At 36.4% G+C, this 24,351-nt stretch overlaps 1 protein-coding gene across 1 annotated transcript in view; it reads left to right on the forward strand.

The window, feature by feature from the left end:
- Positions 1 to 24,351, forward strand: part of ADAMTS5 (ADAM metallopeptidase with thrombospondin type 1 motif 5) — a 43,816-nt gene that overhangs the window by 13,731 nt on the left and 5,734 nt on the right. Inside the window, exons 2-3 of the mRNA XM_015815138.1 lie at positions 151 to 283; positions 18,142 to 18,309. Coding sequence (XP_015670624.1) covers positions 151 to 283; positions 18,142 to 18,309 — 301 coding nt within the window. The remainder of the gene's footprint in view (positions 1 to 150; positions 284 to 18,141; positions 18,310 to 24,351) is intronic.

A 24,351-nucleotide genomic window follows, 5' to 3' on the forward strand; every position in this document is an offset into this window, starting at 1 on the left:
TCCAAAACATAGCTATTGATGTCTTTGTCCTTATCTTGGCTATAATCCTTATTTGGCCTTACTGTTGGTAATCAGACTGCAGTTCAAAACTATCAGACCCTGTGGGTGCAAACTGCTTCAAATGCTTTCTTTCCCTTCCCTTCCTTGTAGGATTTATGTGGGCATCATTCATGTGATACTCTGGGAATGGCTGACGTTGGAACCATATGCTCTCCTGAGCGCAGCTGTGCAGTGATTGAAGATGACGGCCTCCATGCGGCTTTTACAGTGGCTCACGAAATTGGTATGCAGCGCCTTTTTTTTTTGTTCCCTTGCCAAATACAACACTTGTAACAGCTGCATTAGAAACCAAAATACCTTACAAGTAATTCCAGATTTTCCCCTGATTCAGATATTCAGTTGGGGATTAAAGCTGTGTGCATATGCCTGCACTTTGGGGTCAATTATTAGTGAACTGAAGGCAAGCAAAGGTACACAGGATATCCTTCTGACAATATCTCTTCTAGGAACTAGCTGCAGTGGCAATTGGAAAGCTTCTATCTACACAGAAAGTTTTTTAAAAAGTATATGTCCAATCTATAAAGAAGTTAAACATTCTTATTAGTAAACTGGGTTATTTAGTAGATACTTGTATTCCTTCAGATCTAAGGTAAATAATTGGTCTGTTTGTGCTGTACTACCTTATTCTTCTGTACTCATAAAAAGTTAATCAGAAATTTTGATGAAAGGAAACTCTTTCTCTATAGGAATTCATTATTACTGTAATATAATGTTTAGGGTGAGCTAGGTAAAGGACATAATATAATTGAAATAATCAGCACTAGTTCATCTGGAATTCTAAATAATTATAAATAGACTTAGAAGGACCAATCACTAGGAATATTGAAAGTATTATTTGACCTAAAAAGTGTTTGGTTGATGTTAGCTTTCTAGAGCTAAAGTATTTAACAGAATAACAGAATAATATAAATTGAAGGGACCTTGGAGGTCTTCTAGTCCAACCCCCTGCTCAGGTAGAAACACTTTTACCATTTCAGTAAATGGTATACTGTAGAAGAAAGAGATTGGACAACCATTTATCTTAAAAAATTACCACATCCTAGAGATAATTATACTTCCAATAATCTACTTATAATATTAGCAATGTCATCCCTATAAGTTTTTAAGAAAACAAAAGAAAAGAAAACAAAAAAAAGGATACAGTGCAGTGATGGGTTGTTTTGTACACATCCTTGGTTTAATTTGGAAGTGGTTCATAAGTAGTGTCTTTCACATGATATGTTCATCTTTTAAAAAGCCCTAAGAAGTCAAAATCATTCTGCAGGTTTTATTTTTTTTAAATATACATAGCAGTATCTGCACAGAGAACAAATGTTTTGTTCTTTTGCGTTTGTACATGAAATTTGTTGCTTATGGCTACAGAAACAACACAAGTTCTAGCCGTGTTCAAATTCATGTCGTTGTTTTCTGTCATGGAGTACTGCATATGAAAATGCATTTTGTCACAGTATGCCTCTCCCAGTTAGAAGCAGAGGTTTGATGTAGAGAAAATAAAGGCATTAGCCTCCTTAAAAATTCCACAAAATACTCTAACAACAAAGATAAAAGATAAAATATAGGGTTGTAGAGACTGTAACATTCCCATCTCACATTCTGTGGCCATTTTAGGGCACTAGAAACATCTAGAAATTATCATTGTTTTTTATAAATTAAGTATTCTAATTAGTGAATTACGATTGTGTTCTACTTATGGATTTTTATGGTTGTGTCACAGAGCTTGCCAGTAGGCTAGCCTTTCAGCAAAAATATAATAATGAATATAAATCCAATATCGACTGGATTTATAGCTTATTCTCATGCTATCTCTTGTGGCTGAAAGGTATTTTATTAATCATTTTTAAGGTTATGTCTGTATGCTACCTTCATCTCATAACTAGCCTGTTACTGAGGCAACCTTCAATGGTCTTCAGTTCTATAGTAGTTTGGAAGTGGTATTTTCTATCTTCTCCCAAGACAAAACTTCCCAAGCTGACAATCAAGGACACCTCAGGGATGAACTTGAGATGACACAATCAAGGACAATGATCTGTTTAGCTTTAGCTGGCCATGCAGATCTGCTGTGGGAATGCTCCTACTCCAACTGATTGCCAGACATCAGGTGTTTTACCTGTGAGACTATATTCCATTCTTATACTGGAATATCAACTCATAGAATAGTAGATCAATTATCTGCTATTTGATCTTTGTTTGTGTATATACAGCATATAATGTATATGTGACACATGTGCTGGAGAGATGGTAAACGCGCACACACATACACACACATGTAAAATGGTGCATGAGAGGGGAAAAAAACTGTATTCCCCTAGAAAATTGGACACAGATAAAACAGAAATATTCAGAGGTTCTGTCTCAAGCTTATATAATAATAGTAATAGTAATAGTAATAGTAATAGTAATAGTAATAGTAATAGTAATAATAATAATAATAATAATAATAATAATAATAATAATAATAATAATAATAATAATAATAATAATAATAATAATAAAGTTGGAAGGGACCTTGGAGGTCATCAAGTCCAACCCCCCTGCTCAGGCAGGAAACCCTATACCATTTCGGACAAATGGCTGTCCAGTCTCTTCTTAAAAACTTCCAGTGTTGGAGCACTCACCGCTTCTGGAGGCAGATTGTTCCACTGGCTAATTGTTCTAACTGTCAGGAAGTTTCTCCTTAGTTCTAGGTTGCTTCTCTCCTTGATTAGTTTCCATCTGTTGCTTCTTGTCCTGCCTTTAGGCGCTTTGGAAAATAGCTTGACTCCCTCTTCTTTGTGGCAGCCCCTGAGATATTGGAACACTGCTATCATGTCCCCCTTCGTCCTTCTCTTCGTTAAACTAAACATACCCAATTCCAGCATCCGTTCCTTATATGTTTTAGCCTCCAGTCCCCTAATCATATTTGTTGCTCTTCTCTGTACTCTTTCTAGAGTCTCAACATCTTTTTTACATCATGGTGACCAAAACTGGATGCAGTATTCCAAGTGTGGCCTTAGCAAAGCATTGTAAAATGGTATTAATACTTCACGTGATCTTGATTCTATCCCTCTGTTAATGCAGCCTAGCACTGTGTTGGCTTTTTTGGCAGCTGCAGCACACTGCTGACTAATATTTAAGTGATTGTCCACTAGGACTTCGAGATCCCTCTCACAGTTACTACTATTGAGCAAATGTACCCCCTGTACATTTGGTTTTTCTTGCCTAAATATAGAACCTTACTTTTTTCACCATTGAATTTCATTTTGTTAGATAGCGCCCAGTGTTTTGTACAAAGCTTGAGTGCTTTGTATTTCAAATCACTCTTCTCATTGCCCAGAAAGTTCTGAGGAGGGTTGGTTGACATGAGTGTCTTCTATTTCTGTAAAAGAAATGTACTGATTCAAACTTACAGTAATAATTTCATAGTTCACTAGGACTCCCAGGAAATCAGCAGTCCCATCAGAACAAGCACACAGTACATAATAAAAAATTAAGTCAGTGTTGACTCTTAGTAACTTTATAGACAAATAATCTGTCCCTAATTTGGTCTTTCAGTGGTGCAGCCATCATCTCTATAACAGAGTCCATTCACCTTGCTGTTTCCTCCTCTTCTCTTTCCTTCCACCTTTCCCAGCACTGGAGCCTTTCCAGAGAGCTATGTCTTCACATAATGTACCACAAAGTAGGATAATTTGAGCCTAGTCATTTGTACTTCACGATGATGATGATATTTAAACATTATTAATTTTAACTTTTATTTTAAAAACAAGGCTTGAAGCCTCAGTCCAGCCCTATCACAGATTCAGCACAGCAATTTGTTATGGTTCTCCAACTGGGTGGGACAGGAAAAGATAGCAGGAATTCTCCACTTGCTACTTGAAATTACTGTCTTGAAACTATCTAAGGGTAGCACTGCGGAGGTGTGGTAAGATAATTTGTGAGGGCACCGCATTTTAAATTGATATATTTTTCTCCCAATTTATGGATAGGAGGAAAGCACATTAATAGGGACATGAAAAAAGCCCTTCCATCTCTTTTCTCTTCATATGTTAAAAAAAATGTACAGACATTTATAAGAAACATCTGCTGTGGCTCTCTTCTTACAACGTCTAATTTTTCTGAAGATTTATAGGCAAAATGTACATGATTATACATCTCCCCATGAATATAAACCTTGATCATGCAGGATATATTCTCCTGTGAAGGTTGCTATTGCATTTAATCATAGAAGATTGAACCCAACAGATTTGGTCTCTTTGAAAAATCCCAGTGCTTTTTTTCTAAAAAAAAAAAAAAAAAAGGCGCCGGAACTCACGCATGTCATACAACCCGCCTTGCCTACCCTACAAGGTTCCGTCCAAAAAAGGTGCGGGAACTCCATTCTGGGCATTCTATGAGAAAAAAAGCCCTGAAAAATCCTGTCAGGTTTTGTATGCTGTTGTTTTTAGGACCGCTTTATATGCTGCTCGTAGAATTTGTAGTTTGATACATGAACCTGAAAAATGTGACCAAGTGTTCAGAGGATTATTAGCACGTAAGCTGTTTTAAAAATAATTTGAATCACATAAACTTTTTTTAAAAAAAATCACCCTGGCATTTTCTTTTTTTCCCCTTTGGTTGTTTTTTTTATGCTTTGGCATGAAACCAGTAAATAGGGATGTAAATTAGTCAACCATCTGGTGAGCTTCACTGCTCGTTAACAGTAGGCAACATAACCCTTAAAATATTGGAGCAGCTGGATATTTGTTTTGATATTTGTAACTGAAAGTGTGTCTTCGTTTGAGAAGCTATAAAACAAATCAAAATGTCATTTCACACAGGACCTAGAATTTGATGATGTCAGCAATACATGCCTTCTTTGACATATGTCAATTGCTCAGTCAGACAACTACTATAATTAATGATATACACAATGCAAAACCATGTAAATTCAGTTATCTATTTTAGGCAGTATTTTGCTAGAAACATCATTTTAGCAATTTTCACTCATGAAAGATGAGTAGCTTTCATTATCAAACAATAGAATTTTAATTATATTTGAAATAAAAAATATATTTGAATATACATGGAATATCATTCTCAATGTAAAGGAAACATAACTTACTATACAGATCAAACAGCGTCAAGCTTTTATTCTTGGATGAAGCAAATGTTGAAGTTATTTACTACATTCTTTCATATACCTCCCGTTTCCATAGGAATCAAGGCAGTTTACAAAATAGAAAAAGATTCAAACAAAAAAATGAGCAAATAACTTTATCCATAACATAGCCCATATTCCATTAAGTTTCAAACCCTGAGTGAAACAGGCTGGTCTCAAGCAATGTGCAAAAAGTGAGTAAGTTTAGAGCATTATATTTTTTGGTATGCAAATATTCCAGAGCATAGGGGCAAATGCAGAGAAGACATACTGTTAAACCAGTGAACATTAATAACACCTCAGGAGCCAAGCTATGTGGGACCTTAAAGCACAATGTGACAATCAGCACAATGAATTAGTCCTGGAAGTTAATTGGCAGACAGTAGAATAACAAAATCTCTACCACTAGTTAGCACATCATTGACTGCAGTTTGGACCAATTGAGGTTTCAGACTTCTTTTTTCAAAGGTAGCCTCATGTAGAGTGTTGCAGTAATGTAAGTTTGAGGTGGCAAGAGTGTGAGTCATTGTAGTTGGGACTTCACAATCCAAATAAGCATGCAGTTGATACAGCACCAGATCTGAGTAACCTCTCTAGCATAGTTACTACCCACTGCTTTAGCAGGAACTCCAAGTCTATGTAGAGCTGTAAATAGTGGACTTGTTCCTAGGGAGAAGGGGAGAGGAGTGTTATCTTACACATAAGTTCACTTTGTCCTAGTCTATAAGGGTTGAGAAGATCCATTATACATTGTAAAATTATACAATGCATGCAGTAGTCCTTTTCATTTCTGTTTTGTTCTGTTGTGTATGTGGGTTGGGGGCTTTAGACCACCTTGCCTTCAAAATTAGCTACTGCAAGACGGGCAATTGCATGTTCTGCATCTGCTTTAAATAATGAAGATAGGATTCAAAGTAAAAAAATAAATATGTGGTTATTTTCATATGACCAGATAGCAACCAATGATTTTGCCCATGTCCTTGAGATTTAAGACCACACTTGAAACCCAATAAGGTTTTAAGTACAACCACAACTTAGGCTAGAGAAACATTAGTGAGATGGGAATTACTAATGAAAATTCACAATCCCTGAACTTTTTGAGAGTGGCAGTATAGGTAATTTCAGAAAAGATAACCTCAAAACCTTACATCAGAAGAAAATGTAAGATCAGGACAGACTAAAGATGAATGAAATATGCTAAGGCTGGAACAAAATACATGAAAGCCAGTAGCAGAGGTTATGAATTTTATCTTTGTATAGATGTTGTGGTTCACAAATCTAAAAAGTAAAGGGCACTGTCTGTGGCAAGGCAATGTTTTGACTATGCCTATAATCTCTTCAAAACAGAAATTGTTAGTAGCATACTTACAAGAGCACACACCCTAAAACTGTCCTTGAATGTTGTCAGAATAAGATAAAAACGGTACCTATGCTCTGCTTTATGCTTACTTGTAACAATTAGTTTGTCTTGAAATTCATTGCTGACAAATGGTTACAAGGATTGCCCATGCATCTCTTGATTGTAGTCAAAAATCTGCCTTTTAAAAACCAAGTTTGATTGTCTCTGTGTGTGTGTGTGTGTGTGTTTGTGAAATGCTGTACTGTGGGAGAACATAAAACAGAGTTGGAATGGATTTTGGAGGTCTTCTAATCCAACTGCCTGCTCAAGCAGGAGACCCTGTATCATTTCAGATAAATGATTGTCCAGTCTCTTTTTGAAAGCCTTCAGTGATGGAGCACCTACAACTTCTGAAGGCAAGTTGTTCCATTAGTTCACAGGTGTCAAACTGGGCTGCGTCACGTGATGTGTCGCGACGTATCGTGACTTTTTTCGCATTGCTGGAGCACGGCCTCTGCATGATGCAACCAGGCTGCGGGCCAGCAGTTTGACACCCCTGCATTAGTTGAGTTCACTCATTGTTGGGAAATTTCTTCTTAGTTATAATTGCTTCTCTCCTTGGTTAATTTACATCCATCGTTTCTCATCTTGCCTTTTGATGCTTTGGAAAATAGTTTGACCTCCTCGTCTTTGTAAGAGCCCCTCAAATATTGGAACACTGTTATTATGTCTCCCCCAATCCTTCTTTTCATTAAATTAGTTATACCCAATTCCTGCAATCATTCTTTGTATGTTTTAGCCTCTAGCCCCTAATCATTTTTGTTGCCCTTCTCTGCACTCTTCCAGAATTTCAACATCTTTTTTATATTGTGGTGATCAGAACTGGATGCAGTATTCCAAGTGTGATTTACTAAGCTTTGTAAAACAGTACTAGAACTTCATGTGATCTTGATTACTCTATTACCCTCTATTAATGCATCATGACATATCACAATGTTTTTTGCCTTTGCTGTGGGAGCTGTGGTGGGCGTGGCCTGTGTGTAACGCATCCGGCCCATGGGTCACCAGTTTGACACTCTCTCATGGCTGCTGAATATTAGGAATTATGGTTCTTGAGTGAAATAGAATAAAAATAAAAGAATATGATTTCATGTATACATTGTTAGGATATTGAACTTTTACTTGACCCAGGAAAGTGAGTGACAATGGAAGTTATTGTACAACAGAAGCAGCAGAAACGCTCAGAGCAGTTTCTACACTTAAGACAAATATATAATTTACATTAGCTAGTATGTCATTTAGTATATAAAATGGCTCTCTTCTTTCTGTCCTTTGCATTAACAGCTCCCATGTATGGGAATGACATAATGGAAGAGCTTTGCTGAAATACTGTATATACCAAATACCAAATTATTAATATAGCTATTCTGATTCAAGGAAAAAACTATTTAAATCTCATCAAACCATACTGCAGTGTTTCCCAACTGGGAGTGCTCGGACCCTCTGGAGATGCGAGACAATATTCCAGGGGTGCGAAAACTTGGGTTTTCAAAATTATAGTGTATGTGCATAATTCATTGCCGTTATATAACTTTTGTAAGGGGTGCGAGAATATATCAGAAACATTCTAGGGGTGAGACTTCCGGTTTGCCACGCAGCTGCCATGGACCGCTGGGAAACTTGCTGTCTCTCCCCCATTCAGTTTCGGATCACTGGGGGGGCCTTGAAAAGGGCCAAAAGTCATCCCGAAGAGGCGACCAGCAAGGAGAGTCTCTCGCTGGATCGCGGGAGAGCAGCAACTCTCCCACTGGAGCTGGCGATCCCTCCAAACCAGTGGATGAAAGGACTGCCATAGAAATATGGCTCATCCCTAGGCTGCAGACAGCCAAAGTCACACTTTTCACCAGGCAACTTTAAAGCAGCACAGAAGAGACTGGGTGAGATTTACCTCTTTTACACCCTAATTACTTTTTGTGCCTGCATAAGCTGCTAAGCCTTTTTCCCCCTGTGGTGAGGGAAGGGAGACTTTAGCCCTCCCTCTAGAAAGAGTGGCGACCGACTACCCAGGAGAGTCTCTAAAACGTTGAAAAAATAACTGGATCCCAATTGGAATTTTATTTTCTTGCGGATTAAACTTGCGGATTAAAAGATTTTTTACTCTTTATTTTTTACTATCTCTTTGTTGAAAATCTGGGTTTTTCCTTATAAACAAGAAGAAAAACTGAAAACATTTTTAAAAAATCTGGGACTCAAAGGGAAACTTTAAAATGTAGAGGTGACACCCTGTGGTCAAACTTGGTATCTCAATCTGTTATTCTTCAAGGGCTTGGCTGACAGCCCAGAAAGCAGATAAGACATATGTAACCTTGAAAGTTTTGAAATAATAGCTGTGAAAAGCTTTATGGTGCTTCTTATTCAGAAAAAAAAACAAAACAAAAAAACATTTTCTTTCTTTTGGATTTCTTAATTGTAAAGCCTCTAGTCTAAAATACCAATATGGAAGATCAGGAACAGAATTTCCTTATGGATAAAGATCAACAAATTTTTTTAATATTGAAAACAATTATTCAAACTCTTATCACAGCCGATGAAGAATTAAGAGGCTACAGAAAAGAACAAAAAGAGAGCCCGGATATGAAAGCTCAAACTTTGACCACAACTAAAGAACCATCTATACAAAATACGATAGAAAAAGTGGAACATTTAAATACCATGCCAGAAAAATTAACTGCTCAACAAATACTGACATTTGAAAATCCAGAAAAGATACCAATAACATGGAAAAAGGAAAAGGTTTCCTATATAAATCAGAAGGAATTGGAGGTTCCAGAAAAAGAACAGTTGGAAGAGAAGATAAACAATTCAGAACAACCACATCAATATGGAAAAATAAAGAGACGATCTGCCAGATCTACTAGCCCTCTCAAAAAAATGGTGACCGTATGGTTTTGTCAACGCCAAATAACATCTAGGACAATACAAGAAGATTAGTTAGATGACCCAAAAATAAGGACATGGAAGATGACTTGGCAAAGAAAAAAAAGCTAAAATAAGACTGAAGAAGAATGGAGTTTCTACCGTCTTATGAAAATTTAAAATAGAATATATTTAAATAGATAAGACATGTATGTTGAATATAAGATATTGCTATGAACTGAGATAAAGGAAAGCTTTTGGCCATTAAAATTTAGTAGCATAAATACTAATAGCTAAATTTGAATATTGATTTGTGTATAAAGAAAGAAATTTGTGTATAAAGGTCATGTAAAGATGAATAGGATATAGATAAGCTAAAAATATTGATGAAAGTAATAAACATGTCTATATGGAACGTTAAAAACAAAAATTAATAATTCAGACATGAGATAGCAGATACAAAGAGGAAGAGAGAGGAAATATGAAATATTGAAAGAAAAATAAATTTTGATCACTAATTTAAGAAATTCGAAAAGTAGCAGAAAATAAAAATATCATATTGTATTATTAATTTGTTGATATAGAAGGCGAAAAGTTAAATTGATGAGATGTGTATTCTGAATATTAGATTTTGTGAGGAATGGTGATAGAGGAATTGGGACTACTTAAAATCCTGGGAATGATAAATATCAAACGTTAAATTTAAATATTAGTGGAAATTAAAAATGGAAAAATTTATCAGGTCATTGATTGTCTAAAAGATTGTATATTAAAATAATTAGAATACATACAAACTAAAACTATTGATATATGTAAGAAAGCTATGTTTTACGTGATTGATAGAATAAGAATTGTGTTAATTTACATATGAACAGTATTTATTAAGGGAAAGAGAGAGGAAATGTTTATGGTAGTAGTTTGAAATCTGTACTAATGATATCTGTATGTAATTGAATTATTATAACCCAGCCGCCACGTTGCTTTTCAAATATATGAATGTTGTATTAGAAAATCAATAAAATTTGTAGAAAAAAAGAAAGAAACGTTCTAGGGGTGCGGGGTATAGAAATAGTTGGGAGCCGCTGCTATATACAGTAGGCTCTTCATTTTTTTAGCTGTTCAAGAATATAATGTCCTAGAATATAAGCTTTAACTGTAAATTCTCACGGTCTGCAAATTTGTTAGGTAGTAACCTCTAGGCAATTTCTAAAAATCTTCCTATCCATTGCACTTGTGGAGAAAGAAGATGGAAAGTGTAAATACAACATCCAGTGTCATTGTGGATTCAGAGTAGAAAGTTAGGAACAGTAGAACAGAATGCTTTATATCAGGGGTCCCCAACCCCTGACCCACAGACTGGTACCATTCTGTGGCCTTTAGGAACTGGGCCACACAGCTGGAGTTGAGTGGCAGGCAAGTGAGTAAAACCAAAATTATCCCCCTCTCCCAGGCTGTGAAAAAAGTATCTTCCATGAAACTGGTTCCTGATGCCCCAAAGGTTGGAAATTGCTGCTTTATATAATTACTGATTGTGAATATTAGTCCATGGGCAAATAAATTTACTTAACTAAGTTTTAATGTACTGCATAGGACGTTTAGGGCAAATAATACAGCATGGATGATGGAAGATGAGGCAAATACAAATGTAAAATATATCAAAGAAGCATCTCAGATTATAAAAATTAAAAGTAGAAACAATTTAAACTGTAATTTAAAAAATGTATTATATATGAATACAAATGTAGTGTATCAAATAGGAATCTCAATTCTCTATGGGTTTGCCTTTTTTTTTAAGAGAAAAAGCCCACTCCTAAAGGGAGATACTGGACTTAGGGAATCCAAAAGTTTAAAAGATTTTTTCTAAAAAAAGAGGGAGTGACTCATTGCATATTGAACATGGTTAAGGGCTATAAACTGCAAACTGGTGGCTAGGCAGAAAAGAGAAAATGAAGCAGTAAAGGCAACAGAGGACTGTCCCAAACAGAAGAGTTTTACAATATTAGAACAATTTATTGAAGTGCTACTTCCTTATTATTCCATTGCTACAGATTATTATTTTCACTCATAGAAAATAGACTTCTTTGTAACAGGATTATTTAAACTTGTCCTGCATGTGTCATGATTCAATTTTATATAAATACAATAATAAGCTTAATACTAGTGTACACTACATTACGTCTACCCAAATTTCTAAATGCAACTTGATATTTGAGACGAAGAGATCAACACTGTGTATCTGATTTTCTTTTTCTTTTTGCTTCTTCTAAAACCCCCAGTTGTGGCTGAATAGGGTGTCTTGTGAGTTGAAAGCTTGTCAAGCTATCATAGATAAGAACAAGACCTAGACTAGACAGGAGCAAATCTTTTGAAGTCTCATGGGAAGAAGAAACTATTGTGAAGGATGTCTAGCTTTCATCTTAGCTTTCCCTGGGAGAGATAAAGTTTGGGCAAATATCCAGGTGTCTGAATGGGGTTCTGTGGCTTTTTTTAAAACCGTACACATATATACAGTAAGCACACAAAACTTGGAGACTATAATTAAACCACAGCTGTTCTGCCGACATTTGTGGGAAGAAAATATTTAATGCATTTGCATTGTTACTTCTTCGTGAAGTCCCTAACTTAACCTCTGATGCGAGTAAGGTATTTGTACTAAGCCCTCATAAACATGCTTGCTCTGGGGAGAAAAAAAAGATGAAAGCTCAGCATTTAGCTTGAGCGAGAGGTGAAAAACAGGACAGGGATTTCAACCTTGAATTTAAACTATGGGCACATATGTTACAAAAAAACTGGTAGGTAATGCCAGTTCACATTCTGACCACAAATCTTTTGGCTTGCAAGATCAATTGTTGTCCCACATGCTAAATTTTTGATAGTTTAAAATTGTCTTTGTCAGTAAGTTTTCATAGGCCTATACTGGTGCTATGACTCCTGGGAATTCTGGAAACTGTAATTGCAAGCAACAAGGAAGTATTACATTGGGTAAGGCTACTCTTAAATAGCCACTTTTCAACATGAAAAGTAGCTTTTCTTTTCATAGGAAGTTTCTCTTCCGTCCTGTTCAGCTGTTGGGGACTTTAAGTGCTCTTGAAAAGCAGAATCTTAAACAAAGGCTGTGAAATAGGCCATGTGAAAATCAAGGAAAAAAATGTGTCAAAAACCAAAGGAATGCCTCAAATCCAACAATAATTCCACTTGAGTTACTTGAGTTTGGTTGTGGTTAGAGGTTTTATGCAATTGTGCTGATCTCTGTGAATGTAGTTTCATGAACATTTATATTAAGAGAGAGTATGTTTTCAAGAGCTACATAGCAAAGATGAAAGTTTATGAGCTAATATGCAGAGTGTTATTGACCTCACTTTGGGCAATGTTGTTTTAAAAATCAAATCACACAGTGAATAAATCTCTCTGAAGTGTTTTCCACAAGTTTAGCATCAGTTCTATCAGCCAGTGCCATAGGAATATGGGAAACTTAAACATTTTCTCAGGGCTTTTCTAGATAGTCTTTTATACCAATAACAAGTAGGAACAAAGCAGGGTAATTCTGGGTACTGAAATACCAGCATTCACATTTTACATTTATTTCTGTAATATGGCATGCTCCCTTGTGGCAAAATATATCATCTGTGGGAAAAGAGCATCCTAATTTGAAAGGCAGTATTATAAATAACTTGGGAAAAGCACTATTTATTATTCAGCTATGACTTTTTGTGTGCTGAGGCTTTACATAAAGACATACGTTACTAAGATTTCCAGTTTATAAATCTGAAGGCTTCTCAGAAAAGTGGCCTCTTTGAGCCACAATTCTTATTCGGTAGATCCCAGAAGGCTCCCTGTGACTGATGGCTAGAAGTAGCAGTGCCCCAAACACAAATGGGGCTGGATAGACAGTTCTCATTTCCCATCCACCCCAAGAAAGAGGAAGTGTTGGATAAAATACAACAGCAGCTAGATCCAACTGGAAGTGCTCCTTGAGTCCCAGACAATTAAAACAAGTAACCAAAGAGGGGATCCAATAATAGCAGTGACAAATCCTGCCAGACTTCTGGAAACCTGAAAGTTATCCCAAAAATCAAGATACCAATGTCAGTTCTGATTATCCTCAAGATTATTATATTACTGGGATGATGTGTGTTTGGGGTGGTAATTACTCAGCTGGGCATTTCCAGATGTGCTGAAAGCACAACTTCCAGAATTCCCACCCAACGTACTGGTTGAAATTCTAAAAATTATAGTCCCAGGACATCTGGAAAATGGATGATCCTGTGAAATATTTTGTAAAAGATGATTTTTTTTGGCATGCCAATTGTAAGGACCGTTCCAAAAATGTTTATTTTTTATTTTATTCATAGCTGCATTCAAAGTGATTGCATTTACTTATTCATGTATTTATTGTGCAGTTACTGCATAGACTGCAGCATTAAAAAGATTACATAGCAATCTAGAATCAATTGCTTACTCTTCTTACAGCTTATATGATACTTACTGGAAAATTATGCAAAAAAACCTGGCTACATTAAAGAAAAACAATAAACAAAACAAATGCTTTATGAAAGATGTGAATTTCTGGGTAAAAATACTACTTGACATGCAGCATTCTTTGCATGTGGGGGGGCACTTAGCAAGTTTATTTTATTATAATTTATTTCTCAGATTTATATATTGCATTTCCTTCAAGAGCTGATGTTAGCCCTTCGAGGTAATCCAAATAGAAACCCAAAACCATGTGTACTAACATCATCTTTATCGGAAGGTTTCAGTAATAGAATGTTGCAGGTCTGAAAACACTTGTCCCCTACCTTGGCTATTTTCCAGAAAATTAGGGTGGATCCCTTCTGAGATGCTTTCTACAGTCCCATTCCTTGTGGTCACTGAGATACCTCTTGTCCAACCATTGACCTGGCTGGAGTTCTTCCTGGTTAGTCTGGTTATTCTGGCAACCCACTACATCCCTCACGGGAGTCTGCATTTCATTTCACAATGCAAAGTTGTATTTTCTTTAATATGCAGTATGGTCACATTCATTGCCACATTTTAATTTATGTTGAACTAAAACGTTTGAGTTGCTTTCTTTTCTAAAAAGAAAAATAAATGGACCACCAGACTAAAAAGAACTGATTATGGGGGAAGAGAACAATAAACTTTTAAAATGTTTTCTAGCCCTGGAGGAATGAGACCCATCATTTTTTTATGGAGTGCACCATGGTTTTACTCATAATGTCTTTTAAAATAATCAAGGGTGTGCTTATTAAAAGCTACATTGACTGGAAATTCAATATATGCATACTATTGGTAGCCTGAACTGTTTCAGACAGAATATACGCAACCTCCCTCATGTGGCAAAAAAGAATTTATGAAAGGATGGATGCCATGTCTTTGTTACAGAGACCTATGTTGCAAATGGGAAACAAGTCCACATATTTCCATATTCACTGGAAAATAAGTGCTCCCAACAGCAGCACCAACTACCTTTGGTGTCAAAACTCAGTAATGTTGCATGGGTTTAGCAGCTTGATGGCACATAAAGCAAAATGCTGTGGACATAGTATACTTAGATTTCAGTAAGACATGAACAAAGTAGACCACAATCTACTGCTTGGTAAGCTAGAAAAAGATGGAATAGACAACACCACCAGATGGATTTGTAGCTGGGTGACAAACCATACTCAAAAAGTAGTCCTCAATGGTACAACATCCACATGGAGACAAGTAAGCAGTAGGGTACCACAAGGCTCCGTCTTAGACCCAGTACTCTTCAATATTTTTATCAATGACTTAGATGGAATAGAAGGGGAACTCATCAAATTTGCAGATGTCACTAAACTGGCAGGAATAGCCAATTCCCCAGAAGACAAGCTCAGGATTCAAAAAGATCTTGAAAAACTTGAACAATGGGCCCTATCCAACAAAATAAGTTTTAATGTAGAGAAAAGCAAAGTTTTACATTTAGGCAGGAAAAATCAAAGATATAAGTATAGATTAGGTGAGACCTGGCTCAAAAACAGTAACTGTGAGAGGGATCTTGGAGTCCTAGTGGACGATCACTTGACTATGAGCCAGCAGTGGGCAGCAGCAGCAGCCAAAAAAGCTAATACAATCCTGGGCTGCATAAACAGAGGCATAGAATTGAGGTCATGCAAAGTATTAGTACCGCTTTATAAAACCCTAGTAAGACCACACCTGGAATACTGCAATCAATTTTGCTCACCATACTACAAAAAAGATGTTGAGACCTTGGAAAAAGTTCAGAGATGATCCAAGCCTGGAGACTAAAATATATGAAGAATGGCTGCAGGACTTGGGTTTGGCTAATCTAAATAAAAGAAGAAATAGGAGTGACATAAAAGCAGTATTCCAGTATTTGAGAGGCTGCTACAAAGAAGAGGGGGTCAAATTATTCTCCAAAGCACCAGAGGGCAGGACAAGAAACAATGGTTGGAAACAGATCAAAGAGAGAAGCAACCTGGAATTAAGGAGAAAGTTCCTAAGAGTGAGGATACTTAACCAGTGGAGCAGTTTGCCTTCAGAAATCATTGGCATTCCATCACTGGAGGTTTTTAAGAAGAGACTGGACAGTCACTTGTCTGAGATGCTATAGGTTCTCCTGCTTGAGCAGGGTGCTGGACTAGAAGACCTCCAAGGTCCCTTCCAACTCCTACTCTACTCTACTCTACTCTACTCTACTCTACTCTACTCTACTCTACTCTACTCTACTCTACTCTACTCTATTGTCAATGACCAAATCAGTTTAAATTCATTCCTACTCCAGGATTAATATGCCAGGACTACTTTTACTGTATTTATTTTGTTGAATTGTCACTATTTTGATAGGGAGAGTGTGCTGGACTAGAAGACCTCCAAGGTCCCTTCCAACTCCTACTCTACTCTACTCTACTCTACTCTACTCTACTCTACTCTACTCTACTCTACTCTACTCTATTCTATTCTATTGTCAATGACCAAATCAGTTTAAATTCATTCCTACTCCAGGATTAATATGCCAGGACTACTTTTACTGTATTTATTTTGTTGAATTGTCACTATTTTGATAGGGAGAGTGACAACAACATGAACAGAAAGTTAAACTCTGTTATTCTGCTATTCACACTCTTCTGCTCCCTTTCCTGGCAAAAAATATAATTCCATCCATGTAATTATTTGCTGTTCAAATTTATTGTGCCAGTGTATCATTGTGACTCACTCTGTAGAAGTGATGACAAAGATCCAATCCATCATTTGAGCATATTTCTATGATTATATCATTCTGCTTTTCTAGGTTGTTTAGTTCCAAGTGGCTCAAGAACTAATGGTTAATTATGGTGTGGTCAGCTATAGTGACCACATCCTTACGGCACTGGAGTCTCTCAAGGTTGCATTTTACTGGAGGAAAACAGTTCTCAGGACAGTGAAAAGTGATGGGATTGCAGAACATAATATGCCAATTACCCAGCTTGCAAATCATGGGTGTATTTCTTCAGTTTTCATTTAAGAGATCAGTACATTTTTATACTATTTTTTTTTACCTGCTCGGTATGCATTTCAGATGCTTCTCTATGCTATTACCTAGCCTGACAATTATCATTAAAGGAACAGTATATCCAGTAGCTACAGCTACTGTAAATTGTTCTTTTTCATGTAACCATATATTCTTTTAAGAAATAATACCCACATTTTTGTCTGCATTATAGTATTAAATCAAAAAAGAAAAAAGATATTTGTATGTAGAGATCCTACGCTGGAATCATTTCTGTAAGGCATCATCACAGTTTTGTCAAAGTCATTCAGAGAACAATCTGTAATAATCAGAGCCCAGAGAAAGCTGCAATCCAGCCCACAAATACATACATTTTAGGGAAATTTCAGGAATGAAGATGAAATGGAGTGATTTGACAGGGAAGCTTTTTTGTCAAAGAGTGGTTCAAAACTGCAATGCTTCCTTGAAAATGGGGTAAAATATAAAAGGCGGTGGGATTAAGAACTGGGAATAAAGTAGCAGAGTAATGATGACACACATTTGGGAATTTACTAATTTATCCTTACCTTGCTTTTCTCCCAGCGGCTCATAAATCTGACAGAGTTGCTTTTGAAACTTATGTGATGTACTGTTTGTAGGCCAAAAGTTTGAAAATTCAATAATAAACTTTTTGGGGACAATATAATTTCTTAGAATGAATTGTGGTAGAAAAACTAGGAATCCATTATTCAAGTTATGCTTCTACAACTTTCCAAAGCAGCAGTGCCTAATTAGTATTTTTAGGCTAAGAGCCATACTGTATTTCTTCTCTGAGTTCTACCTAAGTTGAGTTGGGTAGAGCCAGGAAAAAAGTATAAATTTGATCAATTTAATTATAGTTGATCTGATCATTTCCCATGAACTTCAAAGTTATTCCTCATTGTGGGTTAGTTTCTACTGATCGTGATTTGGAGCTCCTTCATATACTTTCATAATACAAATATGTGCCTGCCTTAAAATAATAGGATACAATCCTATTTGGAAAGCTATAAAATGTAGTTTCTAACAGTTACAATAAAAATATACAGTATCACAAAGCGACCACCATTTTTTTCCCTACAGTACAAACCTACAATATAAGAATCTTTTAAGTAAATGGCTAAATATTTTCATTTGCCAATTTCAGGAGAAAAATACTTTCTTTGAATTTATATTTCAACAGTAAAACATTATAGTTGTTGTTTTTTGTTCCCAAAGGGCACCTCCTTGGACTTTCCCATGATGACTCCAAATTCTGTGAAGAGAACTTTGGTTCCATGGAAGATAAGAGACTTATGTCTTCCATCTTAACAAGCATTGATGCTTCCAAACCATGGTCCAAATGTACTTCAGTAACGATAACAGAATTTCTGGATGATGGGCATGGTATGTATCGACATTGACACTGGATGTCATGCTGAATTTTGAGAACTTCCCAAGTTTTAAATATTAACTTTACAGTTTAGTTTTAAGGGATAATCTAATAATAAATAAATACTTTCACACTCCTTCATCTATGCAACTCCAGAAATGATTGGTATCTGACTGTAGTACTGTAGCACATTTAATACTCTGTTGTTGCTCTCTCAATTAACAGTAATAGCAGCAGATAATAATAAAGTAACAGAAAATGAAGAAAATAAAGTGCTCTGGGATTTAAGAATTCAAACAGACAAGCACTTGCCACATAACACTCCAGACTTAGCAATTGTTTATAAGATTAAAAAGACTGGATTGATATTGCAGTTCCTGGAGACAACAGAGTAGAAGAGAAAAAACTGGAGAAAATCACAAAATACGAAAACCTGAAAAGAGAAGTAGAATGACTGTGGCTAAAGAAAGCAAAATACCAATAGTATTAGGCACTTTGGGTCCAATCCCAAAACAACTAGAGCACTACTAAAAGACCAGGGGTACTAACAAAATCCCCGTCAATCAATTGCAAAATGCAGCTTTACTTGAAACAGCTCACATCTTGCAAGGATACCTTTAACACCATCAAATAACGACATCTGCCTATCTCAGATCCTTGGGAACAATTTGAGAGATGAATAAAAATGCTAAATTCAGTCTAACCATTTGGCTCACTGAGTGACCAACCATAATAATAAATAATGCCAGTTTGGTGTAGTGGTTAAGAACCAGGCTAGAACTGTGAGTTCTAGTTCCAGCTTGGGCATAAAGCCAATTATGTAATCTTGGGCCAGTCAATATTACTCATTACTAAGAAGCAGGCAATAGCAAACCACTTCTGAAAAAAATCTTAAATCCACTGACTCAAAGACAAAGACACACACACACAAATAAAAAAGCAAATAACATAGGGTTATCCGATTTCAGATGCAAAATCCTAATAACAACGAAGGGCCCAGAAGAAATACAGAAAATTTCTTTGTTGCCCTCAGAAATTGTTTGGATTTATGAAACTCCAATCGAGGAGCCTTGGATAATATATACAATAGAGATATTAAACAAATATGAAGTAACGATAACAGCAACTAATTCTAAGTATTGATAACAGTAGATTAAAAATATGAAATAGGAAAATAATTGAAGCAAACATGACACACTACAAAGCTAATTAGGCAGACATTCGTACCTAGGTTTTCTAGACTATTAAATGCATGCTTCATAGAGCTTCAAGGAACTAAGTTTCTTATTATCATACAGTATTTATTCATCAACTTTTTAACAAAATGCTTCAGTGCACTCATTAAGCAATTGCAGTTCTTAACTATTTTGAATTCCAGGAGGCTTAGACAAAAATGACCTAACTGAGGAATGGATCCAGTTGTTATGGCAACTAAAATACTTATAGATGAAAAACAGAGTTTACATGCAAAACTCTAGAAAAATCACTATGTGGGAATATTTGCAGTACTGGTGCAATCAGATGTTTTATCCTATTTTCTTCTATTAATTTTTGTTTCTCATTGAGCAATTAAATTGCATCAACTCATGCCAGCCCACATTCTATCTGTGAATGAACAATAGAAGTGCTATTTTTTAGTAATTACACGTATGGGCAAGAATAGACTTACTATAGAATCCTTCTATATCTTCTCCCTCATCCATCTCCCCTTTCTTCAATTTAGTTTCATCTCTGAATCCCCTTAGAGGACATAGAGGTATTTAATTAGCCTTCTAGTGGTTAAAGAGCCATGGTGACGCAGTGGTTAGAATGCAGTATTGCAGGTTAATTCTGCTGACTGTCAACTGCCAGCAGTTTGGCAGTTCGATCCTGAGCAGCTCAAGGTTGACTCAGCCTTCTATCCTTCCGAGATCGCTAAAATGAGGACCCAGATTGTTGGGTGCAATATGCTGACTCAGTGGACTGTAAAGCACCATGAAGCGATATATAAGTCTAAGTGCTATTACTATGCTATTACTACTGATGATACGCAGCTGTACATTTCCACCCCAGGCCACCCCAACGATGCCCTTGACGTGATGGCCCGTTGCCTGGAGGCCGTACGGGTCTGGATGGGGAGGAACAGACTCAGGCTCAACCCTTCCAAGACTGAGTGGCTGTGGCTGCCGGCGCCTCGGTATAGTCAGCTGACCCCATCGCTGACTATAGGGGGCGAAACTTTGGCCCCCGCAGAGAAGGCCCGCAACTTGGGAGTCCTCCTGGATCCACGGCTGACATTGGAAGACCATCTGTCGGCCGTGACCAGGGGGGCGTTTTATCAGGTTCGCCTGATTCACCAGTTGCGACCTTTTCTGGACCGGGACGCCTTGCGCACAGTCACTCATGCTCTCGTCACCTCTCGCCTGGACTACTGTAATNATTTTAGAAGCAATTTTAATTGGAAACACAGCCGTCAATATTTGGTTTTTAATTCGGTTTTTATTGGGGTTTATATTGTTGTATTTTTGTATTTTTTGTATTTGTGTATAGTATCTGTTTTTTAAATATGCTGTGAACCGCCCTGAGTCCTATGGGAGAAGGGCGGTATATAAATTAAATTTGAATTGAATTGAATTGACTATTGCTAAAAGCTGCTCAAAGCTGCCTGAACCACTAGATGGGCAGCAGATAAATTTGAATGAATGCATAAACAAACAAACAAACAAATAAATAAATAAATAAATAAATAAATAAATAAATAAATAAATAAAAGCCTAAATTTATTTTGATTTACAAAGTGCTTTTCTTCAGAGATATTTAGAGCTTATCTCCTGCAATCTTGCTATCAAAATATTCATAGTTCTAAATAGCTTCCATTTCCTCTGTGAACCATCTTTTTGCCTCTCACAGACTTCAACACAGATGTGCTATATGTACTCAGAAGCATTATCTAGATGTTATATTGATAGGAGGATTTTTTTCCCTGGAAAATTAGAATGAGTTCTACACATTAACAAAAAACAGGAATCTGCTAACATTGTTTCTTCTGATGGCAAATCAGATAAAAATTAATAGGACCGTAATCAAAATCCAGCCAATGAAAAATAATAGGTAAGTATCTTAATGTAGAAAAAAACTGACTTTGCAGTAGCAAAACTAGATTTTTCATTTTTGGTTCTGAAGTGGTCTGAAGGGGCAGGACCTGTTGCCAGTTGGTAAGATGATTTATGTTTCCTCCTAATGGTGCTAAGGCAAGATAGAGGTTCATGTTGAGATTAGAATTTTTGGTGACCTAGTATATTTAAGAGTGTTGGTGGATGAATATTAGGACTGTGAAAGGTTTAGACTGTGAAATTACTTTATAGATCTTACCTGTGGTAATTATGGAGGCTGGAACAATAGGAGAGTACATACTGTCATCTGAGAGAGACTTGCTGCTTTCAGATGTGTTTGCTGCTACCACACTGTCCTCCTTGCTGTGTAAAAGCTTCCCAGCCTGAATTGCTCAATGCTGTTGTGGTTGGGGTGGCAGTAGATTTTTCATGGTTTTGGAAGAGTTTAGAAGCTGAAGTGACTTGGATGATCATGACCACCATGGTGACTATGGAGTTGACCCAAGCTATCAAGGCCTGATGCCCACTGGGGATCGAACTTTGGATCTTTGAGGAGGAGGGAATGGCAATGTAATCTGGAATTGACAATATTGCCTTTTGTATTTTGTCAGGGACAGATGACTATTTGATAGCCTGGGAGTTTTCTGTACCAGGGGTCTCCAAACTTGGCAACTTTAAGACTTGTGGACTTCAATTCTCTGAATTCTGGGAGTTGAAGTCCACAAGTCTTAAATTTGCCAAGTTTGGAGACTCCTGTTCTATACCCACTTTCCACAGTAGAAAGATAGGAAATTTTGCACTGGAACATTTCAAATGCCTGATAGCTTATTCTGTTTCAGAGGGTATTTGTGGAACTATAATGGCGATATGCTAGAATGATCATGGAAACAGGAAGAAGAGATGGCACTCTCCCTAATTTTTCAGAGAGTAAAAAGAAAGGAGGGGAGGGGAAGACTGACTGCAAAACTGATTACAAGATTGGTGTTAGCCCTTCAAAATAGTCGAGGTACAAGGCACATCTTAATTGTAAAGTTATATTAACAGAATCTTACAAACCAAGGATGCTGTTTTTATTGTTATTGTTAAATTTATTTATTGGCACCAATTCCAAAAGACTGGTTTACAATATCCAATAATATATCGAGTAACAATCTCACAGGTATCCTTAAGCAATAGAAAACTACAACTAAAATCTTTTCCAATAAGCTATTTCTTATCTTACCCTCATTTGCAAATACAATAAATTCTATCGTTTTATGTTCAGGCTGCTTTTTACAAATTACCATAATAATGTTGAGATTCTTCTGTGGGTACTTAATCTTTATTTTTCATAAGCTGTTTTGATTGCAATTTTATCAGCTTTCAATGGCAATGTAACAAAATTAGTAACAAAAAGAGCAATAACTGCAACGTTCTATCTCTAATTGGTTCTTATTCAGAAGGAGATTAGACCACAAAGCTCTGATTCATTTTCTTTACGAGATCTAATGGAAATATAGATTACAAATGTTATAAATAATGAAACAAATTAAAATAACAGGAGAACATGCAGGCATTGGCAAAAGTTCAAGTTTATGGAATTTTTTTTTTCCTGTGTGGTTACAAAGGGAAGGAGTGGAAGAAAGAATGATGCTTTTCGTCTTTTTGGGGTAATGTGGCTGCCCAAGTATTCTAGCTAGAAATAAAGCAGAAGTAACTGCTTTTGCCCATCCAGGGACTTTCTTCTCTCTCCACAGTTGGTAGATTGTATAAGAAATGGTTGCCCTTCTATGGAGTGTCTATAATAAAGGAACATGCCTTGGTGTACAATATAACTAAACATAAATGCTTCCTTAGATAGTAACAAGAATCTTTCACTACCTGTCCTTGCAGTAGCTCCATGTACTATAAGCTCAAGGTTCTATTTACAGTTGCTGGAGTATTTCTTAACCGCAGCCTGCAGGATTCCTTGCGGCCACCAGCTGTTTTCTGGGCAGTGACACTTGTCTTGTTGTTGGCTACTGTAGCATTTCTCTGTCCACATGCAGAACAAATGCCAACTTGCAAAGCAGCAGACTTATTTTTCTGTTTATTGTTAGAATAAGTCAATATTGAGTGTCACATGCTAAGCTACCAAAAATACTGTTTCTAAACCATTAATTGGGTCTTAAAAACAATAAAGACACTTATTTGTAGTTTCTAAATGTGTTTCTCCAAAAAGGGCACAAGAGGTTTTTTTGGGGGGACACATACCCCTGCTCTCAGTTTTACTCCTCCTTGAAAGGTGGTCATTGTTACGTTTTATATCGTGATGCCTCCTTTATCATGTCTATCTAGACATTCTACAATCACTTGCTAGGAAAGACTAAAAAGAAGTAAAATTGGATCAAACTCTGAATATTTGTCTCAGGTCTTTTTTAAAACACTCAAATTCTAACAGGGATTTGATGGGATAAAAATTTGAGTTTAGGAACAGCTGTTGCTCTCTTTACCATCTTCTTCAAAGTAGATTTGAATATTCAGGGGCTATAGCCTCATGTAGACTTATAGGCCTTCTAAGCCAAAACAAGTTCCTTTTCAGGTGAAAACATATCTCTAAAAAGCAAACCTGAAGTTTTAAAATCTTCTTTGTCCACCTTGATATTCACTAGAATCCTAGGACAGGCAGCAAAAAAAAAAAAAAAAAAAGACCCCACAAGTGAATTAATTGTTTAATTAAACCTTTGTGAGGCTTGATTTTCAGTTTGCTCTAGTGATCTTCTTTCCTGCTAAGCTAGCAGCCATAAATTATTCTTTATACATACTAAGAACCACGGACTTGGCTGTCTTTTCTAAAATGGAATTGTATACCTTCCTTTCTTTGTGGTCTTTTTTTGTATGTGCAAAAAAAATATGTTTGCCTGAAGAATGATATTGATTGTGGATTTGTTCCACTGCCCCAAAGAAATTGCTTGCATATATGGTTGCAAATGTCATTGGTTGTGA

Source organism: Protobothrops mucrosquamatus, unplaced genomic scaffold, assembly GCF_001527695.2.
Source record: "Protobothrops mucrosquamatus isolate PMUCROS unplaced genomic scaffold, P.Mucros_1.0 scaffold317, whole genome shotgun sequence".
Lineage (NCBI taxonomy): Eukaryota > Metazoa > Chordata > Lepidosauria > Squamata > Viperidae > Protobothrops > Protobothrops mucrosquamatus.